The sequence below is a fragment of the Seriola aureovittata genome, chromosome 7 (genome assembly GCF_021018895.1).
Source record: "Seriola aureovittata isolate HTS-2021-v1 ecotype China chromosome 7, ASM2101889v1, whole genome shotgun sequence".
Classification (NCBI taxonomy): domain Eukaryota; kingdom Metazoa; phylum Chordata; class Actinopteri; order Carangiformes; family Carangidae; genus Seriola; species Seriola aureovittata.
In genome coordinates, this window is record NC_079370.1 from 5,881,060 (window position 1) to 5,904,841 (window position 23,782).

At 45.1% G+C, this 23,782-nt stretch overlaps 1 protein-coding gene across 3 annotated transcripts; it reads left to right on the top strand.

Annotated features, from left to right (window-relative positions):
* The first annotated feature begins 117 nt into the window (after nucleotides 1-117).
* Nucleotides 118-23,754, top strand: adam15 (ADAM metallopeptidase domain 15). 3 transcript variants are annotated; one of them, XM_056381620.1, is made up of 23 exons: nucleotides 118-725; nucleotides 1,444-1,535; nucleotides 7,078-7,154; nucleotides 7,306-7,384; nucleotides 7,471-7,547; nucleotides 10,047-10,323; nucleotides 10,660-10,725; nucleotides 11,558-11,629; nucleotides 11,715-11,884; nucleotides 11,968-12,052; nucleotides 12,235-12,383; nucleotides 12,873-13,050; nucleotides 13,157-13,249; nucleotides 13,354-13,549; nucleotides 14,157-14,265; nucleotides 14,426-14,621; nucleotides 15,020-15,097; nucleotides 15,562-15,673; nucleotides 15,782-15,935; nucleotides 17,315-17,423; nucleotides 19,028-19,096; nucleotides 21,990-22,138; nucleotides 22,267-23,754. In XM_056381620.1, exons 1-23 carry the CDS (start codon nucleotides 572-574, stop codon nucleotides 22,340-22,342), a joined length of 2,817 nt encoding a protein of 938 aa, XP_056237595.1. In that variant the 5' UTR covers nucleotides 118-571; the 3' UTR covers nucleotides 22,343-23,754. The 3 variants fall into 3 exon arrangements, with proteins under 3 accessions (XP_056237595.1, XP_056237597.1, XP_056237596.1); XM_056381622.1 differs by lacking the exon at nucleotides 19,028-19,096; XM_056381621.1 differs by lacking the exons at nucleotides 21,990-22,138; nucleotides 22,267-23,754 and adding an exon at nucleotides 20,350-20,780.
* Nucleotides 23,755-23,782: the final 28 nt, after the last annotated feature.

Below are 23,782 nucleotides of genomic sequence, written 5' to 3' on the forward strand. Positions count from 1 at the left end.
GTTTTTCAATGAATTTTTCGAATTTCAAATGTGGTTCATAATGACACGCTTACTGACGTTTATTTTGAAGGGAGCTGAGCCGTACTTCCGCTCATACTCTCGCTAGCTCTGGTTAGCTTCACCTAGCTTGATGACATCTACCGGTATAAACACGGGCGGTTCAGTATTCCTCGGTAATTAGCTGCAGTCGGGACCCAGGGGACCGATGAACCTAACTCTCCGGTGTCTAAACGAACACTCCCGACACGAACCGAGTCCCCCCGTTACTAACGGTAGTTTTTGAGGAATAGAAACTGTTTTCGTCAGAGCTGCGTAGACGAGGGACCGGAGGACCGGGCGGTTCTTCTCTCTACATTGACCCGAGTTAATGGTCACTTCCCCGCCTGTCGTCCGGTACTGCAGCAGCTCTGACCCGCTCCTTTCTGTGGATGGTACCGGGAAAAGAAGCAGCATGGAGTTTCGGTGGAGCCTCCCCCGATGCTCCCACACGGTGAGGTAACGGGAGCGGGACGGGGTTACCTCACGCTCACACATCACAGAGCAGCGACCTGTTGCCGGTGACGCAGAGAGGATGAACGGAGCCGCAGCAACGTTACTCCTGCTGCTGGTCAGCGGCCGCGCTGCCTTCACTGTCTCCCGCTCCCTGATGGCACCGCAGGACGGACTGGTTCTGCTTCCGGACGGACTGACGGACGGTACCGACGCTCTGACCGCAACCGTGACAGGTAACAGAAGAGAATATGTACCGTTAGTGAACGGACATAACACGGTGGTGAAAGTAACTAAGTACATTTACTCAAATACCGTATTTAAGTTCAGTTTAAAGTACTTGTACTGTAGTATTTGTACTTTCTGATACTTTACCAAGACATCTGGAGTGAAATATTGTTGTTTTATCCTGTGGACACTGCTGACTTTACATAAGTCTAAGTTACATTAAAACATTAAAGCTGCAGCAGTTAGTCAATTAATCAATCAATCAAAACAAAATAATTATTTGATAATGATTAATTGTTGAAGTATTTTTCAAGCAAACACATCAAATAGTCTGAACCTGTTATGACCTAACTTTTATATCTTTGAATTTTGTTGATTTAGAAAAACAGACAGTTGATGATGTCACCCTAGACGTTGGGAAACTGATTGATTTTTCTCTGTTGTCTAGAGTTTTATAGATCGAGCGATTAATGGATTAATGAAGAAAACGATGGACAGATTAATAGATAATGAAAAAGTTTCCTCCTTCCTACAAGAAGTACTTTTACCATGATACTGTAAATACGGAAGTACTTTTACTGTGAAATCACGTCTACAAACACACACTGAAATCTGCCATAAGCTGATAGCTGCTGAAATGTTAGCTTAGCTCTAGCGTCCTGTATTCCAGTTCACCCAGCAAGAACCAGCAAGAACCAGCAGCTCAGTGTCTTTCTGTGTCCTCAGGTGTGGACAGACGGCGGCACCCCCTGCTGGAGAAGATTCGTCCCTTTGTCGTGGTGGACGGACAGAGACAGAGCCTCGCTGAAGCGCTACAGGTCAGTGGTCACTGGTTCTGACTGGTTTTAGTGGTTTATTACTGATGTTATACTGGTTTGTTCCTTGGCTTTACTGGTTTTTGGTGGACTGGGGGTTGGTGTCTAATTTTAAAAGGTTGTACTGGTTCATAGTGGTTTGTTACTGGTGTATAGCTGTTTAATTACTGGTGTTACACCAGTGCTTTACTGGTGTATTGCTGTTGTTGTGTGTGAGTGCAGGCTGATCTCAGTCTGGTTTCCATCAGCAGAAACTGGATGTTTGGGATGGGTGGGACACACACACTCACACACACACACACACACACCCTTCCTTTCCTCATTTGAGAAAATAAAAGCAGGAGGCCCCCCACCTGTTGCCATGGTTACCTGATGGGAGTCTGCCTGTTTCAGAGCCTCATGGGAGTCGTAACTTTGGAACAAAATAAGTCTTCTATGAGCAGCTCAGTTTTCCCTCCACAGTCGAACACAGCTGATCAAACTGTCGGTGGTTCTTCATGTTCTGAGTTTATTCACAGTTTGTCTGTGAGACAAGATTAATCACTAATGACAGAGAGGTTTGGCAGATTTCTTTATATCAGGAGTCACAACAAAAACTTTATACGAACGACTTATCTCTGGAGCTCTGTGACTCCAGAGGAATCTCCACAACGACAATAATAAACTACAATGATTGAGGAGGTTTCAATTTCATGACAATTTAAAGACTCAATTAAGTGATTAATTAAAAAAGATTCAACTGATCAATAAAGAATGAGAATAATGTTCTTTCTTTATAAAGAACGAGGGGGTGGTCGTCATTAGAGTCGTCTCAGGTGAAGCTGAGCCAGGATTTCACACACAACAACACACCCACTACATCAGCACCATCAGTCAGTTAGTTGATTAATTAATTGTTCAACTCATTGTTTGCTCTACATCATCATCATTAAGGAAATAATCTGCAGGTTAAAAGTTCTCACAGACAGAGAGGAAGAAAACCAGAGCTGGTAAAAAACACAGAATTTAAACTACTTAAAAATTGTCTTTGCATAAGTTTAAAGCTCCTCCAGTGTAAAGGTCTGTGTCCATGTGTAGTGTGATTATAGATCAGCTCTAGCTTCTATATTAATACTGTGAAAGTATCAAAGCCTCAGTTCACAGAGAAATGCACACAGCCTGTATTCAGAAACTGAGCCTTAAAACCAGCCGTCAGGACTTCTGGAACTTTGTGATGTCACAACAAAGCAGTCACCAAGCCCCGCCCACCTGGACCCACCATCCAAACCTTGCAGGATTTGGTTTCTCTGAGTGTTTTTACCTGAAATCTGCTATATTTTTAATGGATCACTGAGATAATCAGTCAGCCAATCAGAAGAGAGGCTCAGAGCCTCCTCTCTTCTGATTGGCTCACTGACCTGTTGTTACTAGAGCTCCAGAGAGAAGCCTGAGAGAGGAGATGTAAAACTACACTGAGAAGGTTCTTATATCTTCTGATGGATCAACACTTCAAATAAAACACAGAAGAAGAAGAAACATGGAGCATTAATGAAGAAGGAAATGCATTGAAGACGTTTTAGAGACAGAACTGATCGTTAGCTGCAGACCTGGTTCCTGTTGAGGGTAGGAGAAGTTATTTTCTGTGTCTCTGTGATTGTCACATAGTGATGTGGTTTCCTCCATCTTTGTATGAGCGGAGATCATCTTCACTCTGTGCCTCGTGTGGATCGGTTGATGGACTCCAGTCCTCCCTGACCCTGAACAGGACGAACTGGATCCTCGTTAGATGTTTGTGAAAATGCAGAGTTCTGTCAAGAGAACCCGAGGAACTTTAGCTGAAGACAGAACGTCTTCACGAAGACACTCACTGAGGGACAGAGCGTGGTGTGGAGGAGGGCCATGCCCAGACCGGTTCCTCCTGGTCCACAGTCAGTTTAATGAGAGAGAGGAAGGAAGTTGGAGCGCTGACACTTTTCTCCAGGAGCTTCCTGCAGGAACTTTGAGATCTGACCACAGAAGGGGGGGGGGGGGGCGTTAGAGGACGGACCCTTCCTGTGCAGCTGACAGAGGCTCTGAGATCATTTCCTGTAGAAAAACCCCCTGACACCCGCCCATCCCGACTCCACCCAGCTGAGAGGAAACAGGGAGAAAGTAGAGACTGTGGTGTGATGTGGTGTGTAAAGGAGCAGACCACCAAAATAAAAGCTCCTTACTTCAGAGTCAGTTTAAATGAACTTTTACTCCTGCTTATAATATATGTATTTATAAAGACGTCTGTCATCAGCAGCTAATTAATGTTAATTCACTGAGGTGAAACTACAAAATAAAAGTCTGAGCTGTCGCCTGCTGACATGAAGAAACACGATTCGTTTTCATGGTTGAAATTATCAGACGTTCAGATGTTTACCAGCTAGTCAGAGCTAGCTGTAAGTTTAGCTATTGCTACATAGCTAATTTTAGCATTAGCAGCTGTTCACTGCCCAGGCTAGAAGAAACTTCATCTCGTCACTCACCAACATCTGTCTCCAGAGGTGGAAACAAACACCAATGTTGACTCTTGTCTCTGTCACTTCTCTTCTTCAACTGAAGTTAGCATGCTAACCAGCTAGCTCCGGCCTGGCTCCTCAGTGTAGCCTCCAGTCTGTCCTGAAGATGCAGCTGCTCAGAGGACGTGTTATAACCACAAACTGTAAATAAAGATGGATGTTGCCTCTGTGACATCACCCACAGGTTTCTGAAGCTCAGAGTCTGTTGGCGCCATCTTGCCCTGATTCCGTTGAACTAACGGCTAATCCAGAAATGGTCAAAGAGGAGGGGCATGTGTCGAGCCGAGACTTTGGTGCATTTCGGCTTGTGGCGAGTATACGCTCGCCCACCTGTCAGTCAAAGAGGCCAAGCCCTCAATCCTCCATAACTTTCAGGTAATTAGCTTTACAGACCAAAACAGTTTTTGTACCAGGCTGTAAACGTGTTTATTTCTGCTGTAAAGTTGGACATTTTAACATGGGAGTCTATGAGGACTGACTCACTGTTGGAGCCAGACTCTAGTGGTTGTTGGAGGAACTGCAGCTTCATGTTTCAGTCTGGAGGTTGATGCTTGATTAAAACCTCTTGTGTTATAAAGACAATGATGGCCGAAGCTCCTTTAAAGTTTGAAAGTTAATTTCTCAATTATTTGATTTGATTATAAAAGTTCAACCAGCAGTCGTCATGTGACTCTAACGACTCTGACGTCGGACAGATGGACATGAAAATCAGGTCGACATCAAAACTCAACGTTGACTGATTGACATGATGATGTTTGGCAGATGTTTGGCAGATGTTTCGTTTTGCTCACGAAGAGAACGTCAGTGTTGATTTGTCAGGTTGATGTTGAACTTTAGTTACTGAACAACAGCAGAAGAAGAAGAAACAGGAAACGGGACGTTTAGAATTCTCTGTGAGAATCATCCAGACGTTCGTCATCTCTAACGCTGTCTCTGTTCCCGCCCTCTTCCTTTTCCTCTTCCTCCTCCTCCCCCTCCTCTTTCTTCCTCCTCTTCTTGTGGTCGGCAGCTCTGAGCCTCGCCCAGAGTTTCTGCAGCTGTGACATCATCTGGAGAGCGGGCGAGAGACATGACCTCACCACAGAGAGAGAGAGTTTAGGGGAGAGAGGGGAACAACATGTTGAAGGGGAGGAGGGTGTGAACAGATGGTGAGAGTGGGCGAGAGAGGCAGCAGAGAACAGTGAGAGGGAAAGAGAGAGACCTGATGAGTGAACAGAGAAGAAATGTTGAAGTGAAGCTGAACATGGAAACATGAGATCAGCTGTTCAGTCGACTTTGTTTGGAAGCTCCTGATTGGTCGGTCAGACTCAGAGCTGTCAGCTGTTTGACTGGAGGGTTGGTAGTTTGAGTCCCTGACACTCGTGACGGCAGTTAAAACATTCATGCTTCGTCTTCATCTTTGAATGTGAGTTTACTGAAGTTCTTATTCTCACAGCTGATCTCAGGTCAGTCCTGTTATCACACACCTGAGGTGAAGGTGGAGGCGGAGTCTGACAACCTCGGACTGAAACTAAAACCTGCTCGAACTATAGAAAGTGTAAAGTTGTAGTTGAGCTGATGGGTTTGATTTACTTATTGTTTTGACCAGAACTTTCAGGCACGTCTTATGGCCTTCCTCAGCAGGCGTGACGAGGTTCAGTTGTTATCAGGCGGCTCGTCCTCCATGTTAAAGTCTCGTGATAACAACCAGTCGATCTCCATGACAACAGAGTGAGGTCATCAGCTGGAGAGGACCACAAGATAAGGCTGAAAGCTCTGACCAACAAAGTACGATGTTAATGTAACACATTTCCAACATGACCCTAAAGGGGGCGTGTCATGTCTGTGTGCTGGTCTCTGATTGGACGGATCAGACCTTCATGTTGCAAACTTCAATTTGACCTGGTTTCCTCTGTGCTGTGAGAGTCAGACCCCCCCCCCCCGAGCATGACTCAGCCAGAACCCCCCCCATCCTGCTGCACAATGGTCTGACCCCACCACAGTCCAGAGGCCAGAGCGGGTGGAGAAAACAAACACACCTCAGAGGGGAATTCTGCTGGTTTTAAAGGAAAACTCCACCCAGAACGTTTCTGTTGAATCTCAGTCAGAAGCCCCGAGTTCAGATCAGTCAGTCATCACCGTGGAAACAGTCAGACAAACATGTCTCCGGGGCAAGGGTCAGCAGGGCCAGAGTTTCATATTTATTTAAACATGTGACTTTGAGAAACATTTTTCATGAGACTAGAATAAAAACTAAAGTTGTCATCGTGAGAGAGGAGGTGTATCTCAGAACTCCAGCTGGACTCGAACGGCATCGTCACCCTCTGGTCCACAGGGACGCTGCGGTTCACTGTGATAGATCACACAACCAGTCGTTTACATGATCAGAAACCAAGTCTCTAAACCTCAGCAGCAGAGAGGTGAAGTGTCACACGCTTCAGTTTCAGACTGAGCCAAATGCTTTCAGCTGATGACTCACTGAACTGGTCCAGACCCAGTTCACCTGGATCCTGGAGCAGCTCAGCAGCTGTGGACCAGAGACTGGATCGGTTCTGGATGGAGATGTCTGCTGGGATATTTACTGGATTTAGTTTAACACACACACACACACACACACACACACACACACACACACACACACACACACACACACACACACACACACACCTTCCCTTCCTGTGGAGCTGAGAGGAGAAAGCGAGGAGGTGTCGGACAGGAAGTGTCTCCTCTTCAAAGAGCAGCTGCATTAAGAGGCAGGAAAACACACTGATTGGTTAACGGATGTACTCAGACCCGCCCACATCCTAAAGCACCAGGAGAAAAACTCAAAGCAGGAAACATGGAAATACACACATCTAGTTTTCCTTTATAGTTATTAACAGGGATGTGGAGGAAACAAATTCAATTTCAGACTAAAAACAAAACATCGAATCAAAACAATTTACATCCTCGTCTCTGATTAATCAAGTTGTCCTTGTTCTTTGCTCGTCTCTGTTGGATCAGCTGAGTGAATACAGGAAGTTTCCCCCTGTCTGTTTCAGGACGGACACCCTGACCGGCTGCAGTGTGGACTGGAGGTGGGAGGACGACTCTTCCTGCTGGACCTGGAGAAGAACCAGTGAGTTTGATTTACAGTGTGACATTAAACACAACACGGTCATCCTGACAAGTTAAGACCATCATCCCGCCTCGATTCCTCCTGTCAGTTAATTAATAACTAATCAAAAACATGAACCACATGGAGTCTGACCTCATCTCTCTCTCTGCAGCGACCTGCTGCCCAAACCCCCCAACGTCTTCTACTACCTGCCCAACGGCACCGGGGTGTCTGTGAAAGCCCACCCTGTGGTGAGTCGGTGAACACAGTCTGTCTGTCCTCTGTCTGTCTGTGTTGTGTTTTCCAGCTGTGACAGATGTTGCTGTGTCGTCCTCAGACTCACTGTTATTACCACGGCAGCGTCAGAGGGTTCCCTCAGTCCAGAGTGGCTCTGAGCACCTGCTCCGGACTCCGGTCAGTAACTCCTCTTGTCTCGTGGACACACACATGTTGTATGTGATGTCATGTGATGTAATGTCATCGCATGTTTCTGGATCCAGTTAGAAGATCAATGAATCTTTTTTAATTGGTTACTCCATTTCATCCCGTTATTCAGGTCCAGGTCACATGAATGAAACGATCGCATCATTATGAGTTATTGGGAAATACTGAATATGTTTTATTATGTCTATGTTTTACTTTTCCAAAACAAGAGAAGTATTCAAAAGAACATTTTGTAATGTCAACACGTCATTGTATTGATCCATATTTACAGAACCTGATGACTCTGAATCAACCTGCTGAAGCTTCGACTGATTTGTAGAATCTGCAGAATAAAGCCAGAAGAATATGGACGTAAAAACACTGTTTACTCAACTAAAGGAGCCAGTGTCGTTTTCCTATTTCTGATGAGAAATAATCCTAGCTCATATTGTGCCTTCTGGTATTCCATATTTTCACGACTGTTTATTTTAATTTGATCAGTCGATCACTACAAAATTAATCTGCACACACATCATTTCACTCATTTATTCAAGAGAAGACAGTTTCAGCTTCTTCATGTTGTGATTTAATGTGAGTGAACTGAGTCTCAGTCCAACAACACGAGACGTGTAGAGACACTCCCTCTGTCGTAGAGCAGGTGACAGACTTTAGTTCTTTATAACTGAAGTTATCACAGATGTCAAAGTTAAACATTCACAACACTGTGATTGATTGATTGTTTACTGGGTTAAAACATATAAAGACTCTGCCACTTTAATGTCAGCGTCTCAGTCCAAGAGAAGTTCAGATCAGGACGCCGTCGTCATGTTTAGTCTGTTTCCAAAAGCTCGTTCTGAGAGACAGAAACAGAGTCCAGCTGAGTCCAGAACACATGGACTGACCCGTCGTAAAACTTCCCGCCTGCTCAGAGAAAAACATCTTCTCCAACAACAGTGAAAGAAAATAAAAACTAAATCTCTTTAAACCTAAAAACCTCCAATCCGGTTTGTCCAGAGTCCAGGATTTACTCTGTGTCAGGCCTTTGTGTTTCTTGGCTGTTCTCAGCACAAAACGTGAGTCCCTCTGCAGGTTGATCCGGATCAATGCGAGTGACCTCTGACCTCTGCAGCACACAGGGTGGAGGCCGAAGGAGGATTAGTGGGTTTATTTATCGGCTCACGTGAAGTGACCAGGTCCAATTTGTGGTTTTCAGGGTCAGCGGGTCGACCCGGTTCCAGAGACCGGCTGAACACAGAGACCTCTGTCCCTGCAGATCAACACTGTTACAGCTTTAATGAAGGAGCAAACTGAGAACACAGCGCTCAGTATAAAGCAGTGAACAGATTAGATGACTCATTCATAATCTGATATTAATGACTGATGGTACTGAACTGTCTGTGGAACTTTAGCCTGTTTTAGTTCCTGCTTTTGGTTTTACCGCAGATTTACTGTCTGACTTTAAGACGAGCCTGAGGAAGAAAATGTCAGTGGTTGACTCAGTGTTGAGCTGCAAAAACAGGAAGTTCTGTCTTTATCTCTAGATGAAAAACATTGTGAGACGTCACTTCAATCAAAACCCAGAAAGTAAAAAAAACCAAACATTAAAAAACAGAGTTCAGATCGTGTACGACTTACACCAACTTCATTTCAGTTGTTAAAAATTAAAACATCTACGTGTAAAAATCTAGAACATCTGAATCTGTAAATATCGTTGACTTCTAAAGTTCCAACATCTGGACACCAGATGTTTCCCACTTCAGTGTAAAGTCAGTTCTCAGAGTTTGTTTCTTCAAGTTTCCACATCACACTGTGTCAGTTACATACTGGACCCTGATTGGCTCCAGTCTAGCTGTGATGTCATAACTCCTGCAGGTTTAACACCTGAGTTGAGAACAAAGAATCTTTCCTCCTTAAGATAAGAGATAAGATAAATTTAAGATAAGAGATAAGATAAGTTGAGATAACATAAGTTGAGATAAAATAAGAGATAAGATAAATTTAGATGAAATAAGAGATAAGTTAACATAAGAGATAAGATGAGATGAGATAAGTTGAGATAAGATCAAATGACATGAACCTTTACTGATCCCTTGTAGAGGAAATTCAGAGTGAAACATCAACACAAGGGAAAATGTAATAAAGAAATAAAATAAGAATAGAAACAGAATCTGGAATAAATAAGATCAATTAGAAGTACTATATACAATAACATATATAAACGCACTGTAGGCTTTTCTGTAGATGTGCAAATATAAAAATAAATATAAAGAGTTTAGTGGCAGCTGCAGTTTGTTCGAGGTCTATTGTAATATAAAGCTGATTAGACCAAACTGAGATCACATGTTGGTTTTGATGCTTGATGTCACGTGTCGTATGTTGATGTTTTTTATCTGAGATCTGTGAAGAGGAGAATCAGCTTCTTCATCTCAACATGAGAAAAACCGAACTTTAAATTAAAGATTTCTCAGCTGACTGTGTTTCCTCCTGCAGAGGCGTCATCGCCATCAACTCCACGCTGAGCTTCGAGCTGCAGCCGCAGGACAACGGCCTCCGTCACCCGCACCTCCACCAGGGGGAGGAGGAGGAGGGGGGAGGAGGGGAGAGCGGAGGAGATGGCAGTGGTGGAAGCGGAGGAGGAGGAGGAGGTGATGAAGAGGAAGTCCACCTGCTGTTCTCCACCAGTCCTCTGGAGGGCGACAGAGCTGGAGGTTGCGGGGTTTCCCACACCGCTGTCCCGCCCATCCACAGCTCCACACACACACACAGGGTGAGAGACCCCCCCCTTTAGAAAACACAAAGTCTAAGCTACAAGAAGCTCAGCTTTCTGACGACTTTCTTCTCCATAGCAACAAGAGCTGAGGCTCATGGGTATTGTAGTATTTAGAGCAGGTGCTCAGAACATAAACCTGCAGTCTGATCAAGGAGAGTCCAGACCTTCAGTCAGCACCTCCTCACACTTTACTCCCGCCTGTCAAACATCCACTGAGCTGTTAGCGCAGTGACGGTGTTAGCAGTTAGCAGTTAGCAGTAGCTGCAGTGAGGATACATGTGGCTCTGCTGATTTTCCTGTTTGACTTCTGTCGTCCGTTTGCTTTGTCTGCAGAGGAAGAGAGACATCCTGTCTGAGACCAAGTACATCGAGCTGGTGCTGGTGGTCGACCACCAGGAGGTCAGTGTGTGTGTGTGTGTGTGTGTGTGTGTGATCAGATGTTTGTTCTGACCTTTTATTTAAACTCGTGGAAATCACAGTGTGTATAAGAAACATGGCTGCAGGGTTTCCTCTGGTTAGTGGAGCTGATAAGTAACTGACCTGATCAGCTGATCAATCGCTGTCACCTGCTGAGCTGAATCTCACAGACCCGACACATGTCATCACTGGAATCTGCTTCAAACTGGAGCTGAAACTATTAGTTGATTAATTGATGAGTCGATCAAAAGAACAATAATCAGCTATCTATAGTTTTGAAAATCGACCAATCATTAATGTCCATATTGAGGTGAAAATGTCAAACACTGATTTTTCCAGCTTCTGTAGTTTCTAAACCAGTGGTTCCCAACCTGTGGCCTGGGGCCCACTGGTGGGCCACGAAGGTATTGCAAGTGGGCCGATGAATCTTTTGAAAAATAGTACAATTTTGGTGAAAATATGTATGATATAAAAAAATATATGTATATAAATTATGTTTTTAAATGTTTAAACAAATTAAAACTGGACATAAAAAAGGATAAAAGGTCTTTTCAAGAGACACTTAGCAAATATCACAGATTATAAATCAAGTTGTGTAAAAAATAAAATAGAATTACCCTTGAAACAAAATATATTTTCATGCTAAAAAAAAAAGTTTAAAAAAGTTTTCATCATTAGAATAAAAAGTTCAGAGTTATTAGTTGGCCTCCGTATTGTTACAGTCGGACGTGGTCCAAACATTTCTGAGATTTTTAAGTGGGTCAAGAATTGAAAAAGGAACCTCTGGTGTAAACGTCACATCTGCTCCTCACAGTTCCTGAATTACCAGAAGAACAACAAGACCATCATGTACCGGATGCTGGACGTGGCCAACCAGGTGGACTGGGTGAGACCTGTGACCTGTGACCTCTGACCTGCCTGTATATCTGCTGTAAGGACAGATCCGAGCGTCCTTCTTCTGTATCTTCTAGTTCTATCGCCCTCTGAACGTGCGGGTGGCGCTGACCGGTCTGGAGATCTGGAGCGACCGAGACAAGATCCGGGTGGAGAAGAGTCCGACGGACACTCTCAACAACTTCCTGGAGTGGAGAACCAGAGAGCTGCTGCCGCGCCTTCGCCATGACAACGCCCAGCTCGTCATGTAGGGCGGGAACATTTACCAGAATAAAAGTCTCGGACCGATCGATGACTGCTCGTGATGATCACAGTGGTTTTATTTCACAGGGGCGGGTCGTTTGACGGCACAACGGTGGGGATGGCGTCTCAGTCGTCCATGTGCTCCAGAGATAGGTCAGGAGGAGTCAACGTGGTGAGTATCACCAGCTGAGACATCACCTGTGTACCTGTGATGTCGTGGGTTTGAGTAGAACAGGTGATGTGATCCTGCACCATCTAAGAGCTTTATGAAGGGAACTGAGGTTCTTGAGTCTCAGAGTCTTTCAGATGAGAACCTTGAAGTTGATGATGTAGAAAACCTGTCTCTCTCTCCAGGATCACCTGGTCAGCGTTCTGGGCGTGGCCTCCACTGTTGCTCACGAGCTCGGTCACAATCTGGGGATGAGCCACGACACCGCCGAACGCCGCTGCGCCTGTCAGAACGAACCGCGGCTCGGAGGATGCATCATGGAGCCGTCAACTGGGTCAGTACTGAGTCTTTATCCTGGAACAATATCAGATCATTTCAGCCAGGTCAATATTTGACCCGGGACAGAACCAGAATCTAAACACAAGGCACTACTAAAGCTTTGTCTTTACCATGGCAGGTAGAACATTCCCTCAGGTCATCAGAACCTTTTCAAAGATCAGAACCCTTCACTCACTCAGTAGAACATTTCACATGGTCAGCAGAACCTTTACTGGGTCAGTCGTCCATGAAGAATGTTCTCTGAAATCATCAGAACTTTGTCCCAAAACAAACTTTCATTGGGTCAGTAGAACTTTACACAGACTTGCATTAGTGTTTCTGACCCCGCCCTTCAAACTTTACATCAGTGTTTCTGACCCCGCCCACAGACTGACCCCGCCCCTGTTTACAGGTAAAGGTGAACAGTTTATGATCCAGGTCTCTTCAGACCAGAGGGGTTTTTGTTTACCTGCTCTCTTCATACATCGGTGGCTCCGCCCCTCAGGTTCATGCCGGGTCAGCAGTTCAGCAGCTGCAGCGCCGCAGACCTGTCCGTCAGCCTGCTGCACGGAGGCGGGATGTGTCTGTTCAACGTGCCGCAGCCGGACCACCTGCTGGGGGGGCCGCGCTGTGGGAACCTGTACGTGGAGAAAGGAGAGGAGTGTGACTGCGGCCTGCTGGAGGTGCTCACCTGTCTGCCTGCTCACCTGTCTGCCTGTCTCACTAACTGTGTCGGAGACTTTAGTGTTGTTCTTCCTGTTCATGTGTCTCTCTGCTCTGATTGGTCAGGAGTGTGATGACCCGTGCTGTAACGCCTCCACCTGTCGGCTGGTTCCTGGAGCTCAGTGTTCATCTGATGGAATCTGCTGCCAGGACTGTAAAGTAAGACTGAAGCTGCTCCGACTTCCTCTTCCTCTTCCTCTTCCTCTCCATCACTATTTCAAACTGAGCCTCCTTCCTCACCTCCTTCCCCCCTCCCTCCTCAGTTGCGGGCAGCGGGCTCAGTGTGTCGGGAGCCGCTCGGGGAATGTGACCTCGCAGAGTTCTGCACCGGCTCCTCCCCCCACTGCCCCCCCAACGTCTTCCTGCAGAATGGAGAGCCCTGCGAGGACGGCGCCTCCTACTGCTACGGAGGAGTCTGCGCCAGCATGCACACCCAGTGCCAGATGCTGTGGGGCCCCAGTAAGACACCATCAGTTGAACTGAATTGAACTTAAACCAGTTTATACTGAATCCAAACCAGTTTATACTGAATCCAAACCAGTCTAAACCAGTTCATCCTGAGGCACAGCTGGTATTCAACCAGCTGATAAACCTCTCTGACCTCTCCCTCTCTCTCTCTGAACAGAAATAACATACATGTTGATTTGTACATAGAGTTGAAGTGAGATCCAATAACATGGTCACTAGAGGCAGATGTGGAGACAGATGTTACTGCAGGTGTGATCAGGACCAGTATGACATCATTTAACATCTGATGGTTTTTCTTACGTTTAGATTAAACAGTTAATCTCAAGTTAAATTTTATTCAACAGAGAAATTAGTCGTTAGGAGCATAACTAGTCTGAACCAGTTTATACTGAAGAAAACCCTTTTAAACTGGTCCAGGACCAGTTGTAGCCTAAGCCTGTTTATACTGGGCCACAACTGGGTTACACTGATCTTAGACCAGTTCATCCTGAGGTTAAACCAGTTCATACTGACCCTAGATCTCTCGCTCTCTCCCTCTCTCTCTCTCTCCTCTCTCTCTCTCTCGCTCTCTCTCTCTCTCTCCCTCTCTCTGTCTCAGACGCCACCTCTGCTCCAGCTGTTTGTTTCTCATCAGTCAACAAACAGGGGAACAAATATGGAAACTGTGGTCAGCTGACCAACGGCTCCTACATCCCCTGTGGACACTCGTGAGTACACACACCGTACACACAGTACACACACAGTACACACAGTACACACAGTACACACAGTACACACAGTACACACAGTACACACAGTACACAGACAGAGTACTAGAGCCCGTCCTGTAGAAGCGTGCTCCATGTCTTCCTCTGTGTTTTGCTGCAGGGACGTTTACTGTGGCAGGGTCCAGTGTCAGGGGGGGAGGGAGCGCCCCCTGCTGGGCACCAACGCAGAGATCCTCACCACCACGGTGCACTTCAACCACAGCGACCTGGTCTGCAGAGGAACCTTCTTCCACCTGGGAGACGATGTGTCCGACCCCGCCGCCGTGGCCCAGGGCACCGCCTGCGGCCCCGGAAAGGTCAGACAGCGCCCCCCCTGCGGGCCTGTGGGGGGACTCAGGGTTCAGAATGGAACAAGACACGAGTAGCATCTGAAAAAACTAATATATGAATGAGAAAATTAAAAACACTGAAGCAGAATATTTCAAAAAGATTCAAAGGTTTTATTTGTCAGACAGAAAGAGACTGGGTTCCTGTGATGCTGAAACACACAAGAGTAAAGATTTAATAAGTTCTATTACAGTTGTACTTCACTGATTGGATAATAATAATAATAATAATATAATAATAATAATAATAATAACAATAATAATACCTGTTGGAGGTGATAGCATCTGGATGCTGCTCTCTGTCTGAGTGTGTTCAGGGGTCGGACTGTTCTGTGTCCTTCATGTCACCTGTTGTCTTGTTGTTGCAGGCCTGTTTGAACCGGAGGTGTCAGGACGCGTCGGTGTTCGGCGTGGACGAGTGTCGCGGGAAGTGTAACGGTCACGGGGTGAGTGACAGAAACTCATCAGGTTAAACAGTTCAGTCAGAAACAGGCGTCACATGATCTGATCACAGGTCACTAAAGTTCAGTTTGACTGTTATCAAAGTCGACTGTTGGAAACGTTTTCTACTCAACAACACAACTACACAGCTAAACAACTACACAACTACACAGCTACACAACTACACAACAGTCTTCACCCATGGCGTTGTCGGTGCTTCGCCGCCTGAAGTCACATGATCCTCCTCTGTGGTTTTTGTGTCTTTTCTTCTGGAGCATCAGAAACCTGATGTTCATGTGATGTGATGGTCCAGATTGAGCTCAGGTCAGGATCAGTGTGCTGAACTCTGATGACCTGCGTTGACCCTTTCTAACAGGATTAATCCCAGTCTCCATGTTGGACTATAATCTGTGTGTGTGTGTGTGTGTGTGTGTGTGTGTGTGTGTGTGTGTGTGTGTGTGTGTTTCAGGTGTGTAACAGTAACAAGAACTGTCACTGTGATGTGGGCTGGGCTCCACCTGACTGCAGGTACTCAGGTCACGGAGGCAGCGTGGACAGTGGACCGGCCCGATCTGCTCGAGGTGACGACCCTGAACTCTGACTGACGTCTGTCTGATGTCTGACTGTGGTTAACACTGTCCCTGTGTGTGTGTGTGTGTGTGTGTGTGTGTGTGTGTGTGTGTGTTCAGAGTCTGACCCCGTCCGAGTCGCCATGCTTGTCATCTTCCTCTTCATCCTGCCCGTGGTCCTCCTCTTCCTCGCTCTTCGCTTCCCTCGTTTCCGGCGGAGTCTCCTCTGTCTGGGACCGAACAGCCCGTTTCACAAAGCTCGACAACACAACCGGTAACACACAGTGTGTGTGTGTGTGTGTGTGTGTGTGTGTGTGTGTGTGTAGATAAACAGATAGATACTTTATTTATCCTCTAGGGGAAATTCATGTGTCCAGTGGCTCATTAGTAATAATAATAATAATAATATTTATATTAGTCCAGTTAATTATACATGTAATAATTAGTATGAGCAGTATATAATCATATACATGGTAATTATACAGTATATATTAGTCATAAGCAGATCTTTGTCTGTAGGTTTCATCAGTTTTACAGTTGATACGTTTACAACAATAAAATCTGTCAATATGAAGAAACAGTATTTAAAAGTTATTTATAAAAAATAAGTTATCCTCATAAGATTTAGATTTTCTTATTGAAATATTATGTAGTAACATAAATAAGTAATATAGAGTTTTATTTCTGTGATTAAAACTTTTTCATCATAAAATAATTGAAAATAAAAAGTTTTTATGTAAATTATTTTCAAAATTTTTATAAATTTGATATGATTTTTTTTTTTTTTTTTTTTTACCTCTGACAGTGGCTTTAATACTGGTCTTATATATGTGTTAATAGTCAGTTAATAAATGTTTTTATCTTACAACTGTAAAGTTTAGTAAAAGTATATATTTGTTGACCGACACATAAATACAATTAAATTAAATTAAAATGTCTCACTGTGTCAGAAAAAGCTAATTCAGAAAAGATAAACTCATCTGAGTCTGACGTGTTTTCTTACCCATAATGCAGTGTGACTCACTCTGACATATTGGGTTTGGAGTTTGACCCCGCCCACGTCTCCAGGTACTGTCAGACCTGCTGGGTCCACCTGTAGTGTGTCCCTGTAGTCGGACTCCTCTCAGACTTAAAGCTGCACTGATCCAGATCTCAGAGTGTTTCCTCCTGGTGTCATTCTGTGTCAATCAGTCAGAGAGGATTCTGGGTAATGAAGGTGCAGCTTTAAGTGTAGTTTCTCCGCAGCCTGTTCAAGGTGGGAAAGTTGTGTCGTTGTTCCACCTTCATGTCGACAGAGGAGGTCGACACAGAGCTGCTGTCGCTCACGCCTCCGATCCCTGAACGTGTCATATGAAGTCACACGTTGGGCCGGCGTCACACCGACTCTTTGGTTTAGTGTGAAAAAGCAAAAGCAGCGAAACGAGGCGTCTTCTTAACGAGAGCGAAGCAGGATCTGTGTGTTGAGGAGCTCGTGTTTGGATACGACGGTTTAGTTTGTGTTTGTTCGTTTCTGTGATGTCGTTTATTAGTCACAGTGTGGTTCAACGCTCAGGGAGTCAACACTGTGAAAAACTGACCCTGAGCCTGACCCTGAACGTCTCTGCCACAGATACAGAAGCTGTTTGTAGATGTAACGAGTGTTTGTTTCGTCAGAACTCCGGCGATGGAGCGAGTCGACGGCAGGAACGGCGAGCAGGTCCGACCGCTGAGGTACCACCTGAACCCACCGACTGACATCCCACTGACCCCGCCCCACAAAGAGGTAACCATAGCAACCTCACCAACTCTGACAAAGAAAACAAACATTTTAGAAAATAAAATAAAAGTATTTTTTGATCAGGTTTGTTTGTACTTTTAAAATCCACAGAACTTCTCTGAATTAAGAAGAGAAATTAATTAATCGACCATCAACCACATTAACGATCAATAGTTGCTTCATTGATGAAACACAGTGGTGGAGTTTCCTGGATCATAGATTATGATCATGGAGCTTCTGTCTGTTTAACCACTGAAGGAGGTGCGTTTGTTTTATCATTTGATGGGTGGACATGTTTAACTCCACCTCATTAAACAGTAAGAGGCACCAACCAGTGGTTGATCCAGGTACTAGAGAAAACTACACAACGTCTTCTCACAGTCTCACCGAACCTTCCTCGTCCTCTGCTGTTTTATTTCTAATCAATTAAATTATTAAGAATCAGTCACAATCGCTGTTCGATTAATCACTGACATCGTCAGTGAACTCGTGACAGCATAGTCTTCACGTGTCACTGTGTGTTTCCATAAAACAGTGTGTGAAGAAGAAAATAGTTCAAAGTTCAATCCTGCCCACTGTCTCACCTCCACACAGCCGACCAATCAGTGAGTGAGCAGGGTGTGATGTCATCGTTCTCCTCATTAATACATCTCATTCTCCAAAACTGCAGCTTTGTGTTCTTTTCAGTCATAACTGCAGAGTACATGTGATTGGCTGTTTGGTAGTGAAATGCACCATGGGAGTTGTAGTTGGCTTCTTGTACCTTTGACCTTTCATCAGTGAACCAGATGTTTTCTAACACAGCTGTTCATTTGATGCAGATACACTGACTTACTCTTGGTGACACTATATTTGTTGCATGCGTCATAAAGCATGATGGGAACTGTAGTGCCAGAGCTCAGAGGAGAGGAAGATATCCCAAACAGAAAGAAGAAGAAAGGACAACAGTTCACATCAGTTCATATGAATGTCAGAATATATTGATCTCCTGATGTGATACAAGATACAAACGGCTTCTTTAGATAATCAGCTGATCACTGTTCACATGCTGTTGAGATGTAAATATCAGCTGAGCTGTGTTGACATGTCTGTCGGTTTGTTTTGACCTGAGAGATCTCTACTGTTGAATTATGACTCAGAGTCAGATGTTCTTCTTCTTCACAATCATTCACATGTGAAGTGATGAATGTTGGTGTTTCTTTTATTTTAACTCACTAAGTAGAAACAGGAATAAATAAAAACACAAATAACACTCAGTATTAATACAGCAAAAACTGACTTAAACCAACAGCCACAAAAACAAAGATGGTGATATCAGTAAAACCTGAGCTGACGGTGAAATGAAGGATTTTATTTTGATGATTCACATTTAAAACACTGACGCTTCGAGTCTCAGAGTTCATGAAACAGCCTCTGTCAACATCGTTTTGTTGTGAAAGGAAAAGCAGAAGGAAGTGACAGCACACCACAACTGCAGATGTTTTTTTTCTCTCTTTTCTTGCTGTTAGCTCACATTAACACATCTGACCTTTGACCTCTGGTAGATGCTCCTCCTGTGCATGTCTCAGCTGTCACTCTGTGCCTCTGCTTCCTGTTTTCTCTCCTATCAGGTTCATGACAGACCTGCTCCTCCCTCTAAGCCACTCCCCCCTGACCCCGCCCTAAAATCCCAGTCGCAGGTAACTTCACCTGAACTCACCTGGACGAGTTCACGTGTGTAAATGTCTGAGTTCATGTTGCTGCAGCTGACTAACAGTTCATACACGTGTCAGTGTGTGAGTCTGTGTTGTTGTTGTTGTTGTTGTTTTTGTGGTCTGTGGTTGTTGTCGTCCTGGTTCAGTCGTGCATGATGTGTTTGAGTCTCAGTGTAAATAAGAGTTTTTTTCAGCTGTAGTTTGTCACAGGAAGAGTTCATCGTCCTCTTCTTATTCTCTTTGTCTCGACAGTGAGACGTTCAAGTCCTGTCAGACAGATGATTTACAGTCCAATAAAAACACAACATGTAGATCAGAGGAAGTAAATGAATAAAAACAGAATAAAGAAATAGATTAAAATCAGAGTTGGGTTCATGATGTAAATGAACAGGCTGAAGAACAGACATGGTTTAAAGCTGTCAGTGATGGTTAGTGGTAAACTGCTCCAGCAACTGAAAATACTTTTTGATTTTAACTGTGTGTGTGTGTGTGAAATGGAGAGCAGTGATTGGTCTGCAGATCCGAGGGAGGTGACTTTCCTGCTTCCTGGTTCCACACTGAGCTTTAAATCTAATAAAAGAATCTTAAAAACAAGAATGAACTATACTGGAAACCAATGAGGAGAGACCAGTACAGGGTCTGGTCTCCGTGACTGACTGACTGACTGACTGACTGACTCAGGTCCTGTTCACACCTGCATTAACATCTGTCTTCAGTGACCATTTGTAATCAGATCCCACTTCCTGCTTCCTATGCAGATGAACAGACCCAGGACACAATGACGTTCACACTGTGAACAGCATGTGGTCTCATGTGGTCTCATGTGGTCTCATGTGGTCTCATGTGGTCTCATGTGGTCCAGACTCCAGACTGAATGTGCTCTGAGTGATCGGGTCTCAGAGGCGTCTCAGGTGTGTTCACACCTGAACGTAGAGCTGACCGCTGGTGATCGGATCAGGTCTGAACAGGTCTAGAGAGAGTCTGAACTGTCTCTGAACCAGAACCTGAACTGGACTCTGGACTGAGCTGTCAGCAGCCAATCAGGAAAGAGGATTTCATAACTGATCAATGAGCAGGAGGCTCACTTTTAATGTCTCTGAGCTCAGAGCTGCAGAAGAAGAAAACAGGATGTGAGCATCTCACAGGAAGTTGAACTCTTCCTGTAACTGGAGGAACGTTTGATCTTCACCTCGTTTCATCCTTTTAAACTCTTCTCACTTTTATTTCTGCTGCTTCAGTCTGATAAACTGCGACGGGCCCCCCCCACCAAGCCTCTGCCCCCCGACCCCCCCACCCCAACCGACCCCCCCACCCCAACCGACCAGGTACAGTCACCGCTACCTGCAGTGTGTGGTCGCTGTGTGTCCTGTGTGTGTCTTCGCTTCATGAGTCACCACCACATTTGCATGTCATCTGTTTTTAATGAACATCAATGATTCTCACGTCTTTTCCCTTTTATTACAAACGTTTATTAACTCGATCATCTGACCTTTGACCTCCTGGGTCAGAGGTTTACAAACCAGGCTCCTGGTGTTCACCATAAAAACTGACTTTCATTGTTTGTTCTTTGTGATTTTATTTTGTTATTTATTTGATGGTTGCCATGGAGCTGAGAGCTCAGTCATAGCAGGGTTTTAGTCACGAGGTCACCCTCCTGCACAGAACATCTGGATGTTACTGTCAGCACAGAGAACATCTGGATGTTACTGTCAGCACAGAACATCTGGATGTTACTGTAAGCACAGAACATCTGGATATTACTGTCAGCACAAAGAACATCTGGATGTTGCTGTCAGCAAAGAACATCTGGATGTTACTGTAAGCACACAACATCTGGATGTTGCTGTCAGCACAAAGAACATCTGGATGTTGCTGTCAGCAAAGAACATATGGATGTTACTGTAAGCACACAGAACATCTGGATGTTGCTGTCAGCACAAAGAACATCTGGATGTTGCTGTCAGCAAAGAACATCTGGATGTTACTGTAAGCACACAGAACATATGGATGTTACTGTCAGCACAGAGAACATCTGGATGTTGTAACCCATGTGACCTCAGAGGCGCCCTCCAAACTTCTTCTTCTGTCTTTCTTCTCTCTCCTCCTCCTCCTCACTAACCTTTCAGCAGCTGGTGAGTCGACCAGCTCCACCCAACAAGCCACTCCCCCCCGACCCCATCTCACCTGCACAGGTACACCACACCTGCCTGCCGGTAGCTCTTAGCATGTAGCTGGCATGTTGTTAGCATGTAGAGAGAACAGTGAGTGAACGAGCAGCAGAATAATTCTATCTGATATCAGTGATTTATTGGTGTGATTTGTTTTGATTGGTGAATTGAGATCAGATGAATCGATCACTGTGATTATTGGGATCTGCTGATCAAACTGTTTGAATTAGGAGTCAGTGAGATGTGGTGTGACTGAGGTGATTGGTTGGACATGGATGTTGGAGACAGATGGAAAGAATGCCTGACAGGCACGAGGCATTTAGGGACCTTTCTTAACGTCGTCACTTCCTGGTTCGTGTCAGAGTTTCGCCTGACACTGAGAAACACTGGCGGACATTTTTCTATCAGTGGAGAAAAGAATTTAAAAAAATTCTCTCTCTCCTTCTGTCATTATACTGTTACTCTGATTTAAACTCAACCAGCATCAGCCACAATCAACTTCCTGCAGATGTTTCACATTAAAAGTTCACTGGGAAAAGAAGCAGTCATGTCTTTTGAGTCGCTGAAAGGCTTTTAATTTGAAAGATGGAGGAAGCTGGAAACGTGTGCGTCACTGTTGTAATGAGAAGTTTGACGAGTGAAGTTCAGCTGATGACAACACGATCATGAAACTGATCTGTGGTAAGTGAAACTGTCTCTTCTCTCTGCAGGTTCCTGTCCCACTCAAACCTCTGGTGCCCAAGAAGCCCCGCCCACTGGCGCCGCCGTCCAACCCCTACCTGCCCCCGCACCCCGGGTACCCCCCCAGCACCAAACCACCCCCGCATGGAGCCGTCGCACCTGCAGCTGCCCCCAACAGGTAAGACCAGTCCCAGACCAGTAGTTTTGAAATAAACAGATGATGTTGATAAACAGGAAGTCAGTGTAGCTGAGACCCCCCCCCCCCCCCATGAACCCTGAGCTGACTGTGTGTTTGTGTCTCTGTAGACGACCTCCTGCTCCTCCTGCTCCTCCGTTCCGACCCACAGTCCCTCAGAAAGTCCAGACGTCGCCTCCTCTTTAACCTGGGGGCGGGTCTGGGGGAGGGAGGGCGGGGCGTCATGCGCTGGAGACTGAGGATGAAGACGATGAAGATGATGAAGATGATGATGACTTTATTATCCACTCAGTCATCGGATTTCTCCTTCACCCTCCGTGAACTCAGACGCTGTCGACGTGACAGTGATGTATCAGTGCCTTGCTCAGCGGCACCTCGGCAGTGACCGTGCGGACGCTCGGGAATAAAACCCGTGACCTTTGACCCCTGGTTGATGATTTCCACATTAATGTGTCTCGGTGTGATAAAACAGCCGGGGGGGGTCAGTGCCTTGTTGGACGGGGATCAAACCTGTGATCACAGCTGTGGTTCAGGGCCCTGCAGGAGCCAGAGGACGATCCTACACACAACAGACTCTCTGAGGATCAGGTCTTTATGGGACTCTGCTGGCTCAAAGTGAACTGTGCGCCGGGTTCTGTCTCTGCTGGATCAGGTTTTTATTTTTCTAACCCGCCTTGAGATGATCTCTGTCAGACAGCTGAGACTGAACGCCAGCTGTTTATAACGTTACGCCAAAGACGAGCCGGACGAACAACACGACTGAAACCAGGTGGATTTAAAGATGCTGGAAGATTTTCTCTGCTTCACGTTGAAGGAATTTATCCATTTTACAGACGATGTGATTATGTGATTATATGATAATTCTGCTTCAACACAAAACAAAACTTTTTCTCATATAAAAACACAAACAGCTTTTTTCTACAGAACGTTTTTTTGTCACTGTTTTTTTGCACACCTGTCGGTCTCAGTGCTGGACTCAGACAGGTGAACCTGAACCTGGTTTTCACGTTATCACATGAAGTGCTGCTTATGTCAGACTGAACTAATGTCTCAATGTGGCACCTGAACAAAACATACCAGTTCAGAAGTTTTTTTATCCAACTGTGTTTTATATTGAATGAATCATTTACCACACAGAGTCACAGGTGTGTCTCTGAACCCTGTCCAATCAGATCGGTTCACCACAGGTAGATCACTGAAGCAAACACAGTGAAGTGAATGCAGCGCTTTGATTATCTTCATGTTTATTCTCTTGCGGCTTCGTAAAACAAGCGGCACACTGACATGGATAAATGAAGCGCACCCTGTCACTCAACAACTCTGTCCAAAAACTGAATCTGAATGTAAAGGAGCAAACTGACAGAAAAGTGATGTTAGTAATAAAAGAGTCTGTGCTGCTACAAACCAGCTGCTGCAGAACTGAATGATTTCACCCAACGATCCTTAAATCCTCTGAGCGAACACGCCCGATCATTCAGACTGATTGGTTGATTTATTGGCTGATCTATTGATCGGTGTTCATGCTGATACCGTCCTGCTGTGTTCTGTTTGCTGCTGGAGGAAAAGTCCTCAATAAAACTAAAGATATTTCTACATGATCTGTGCTCATCTGTTGATTCTTAACTT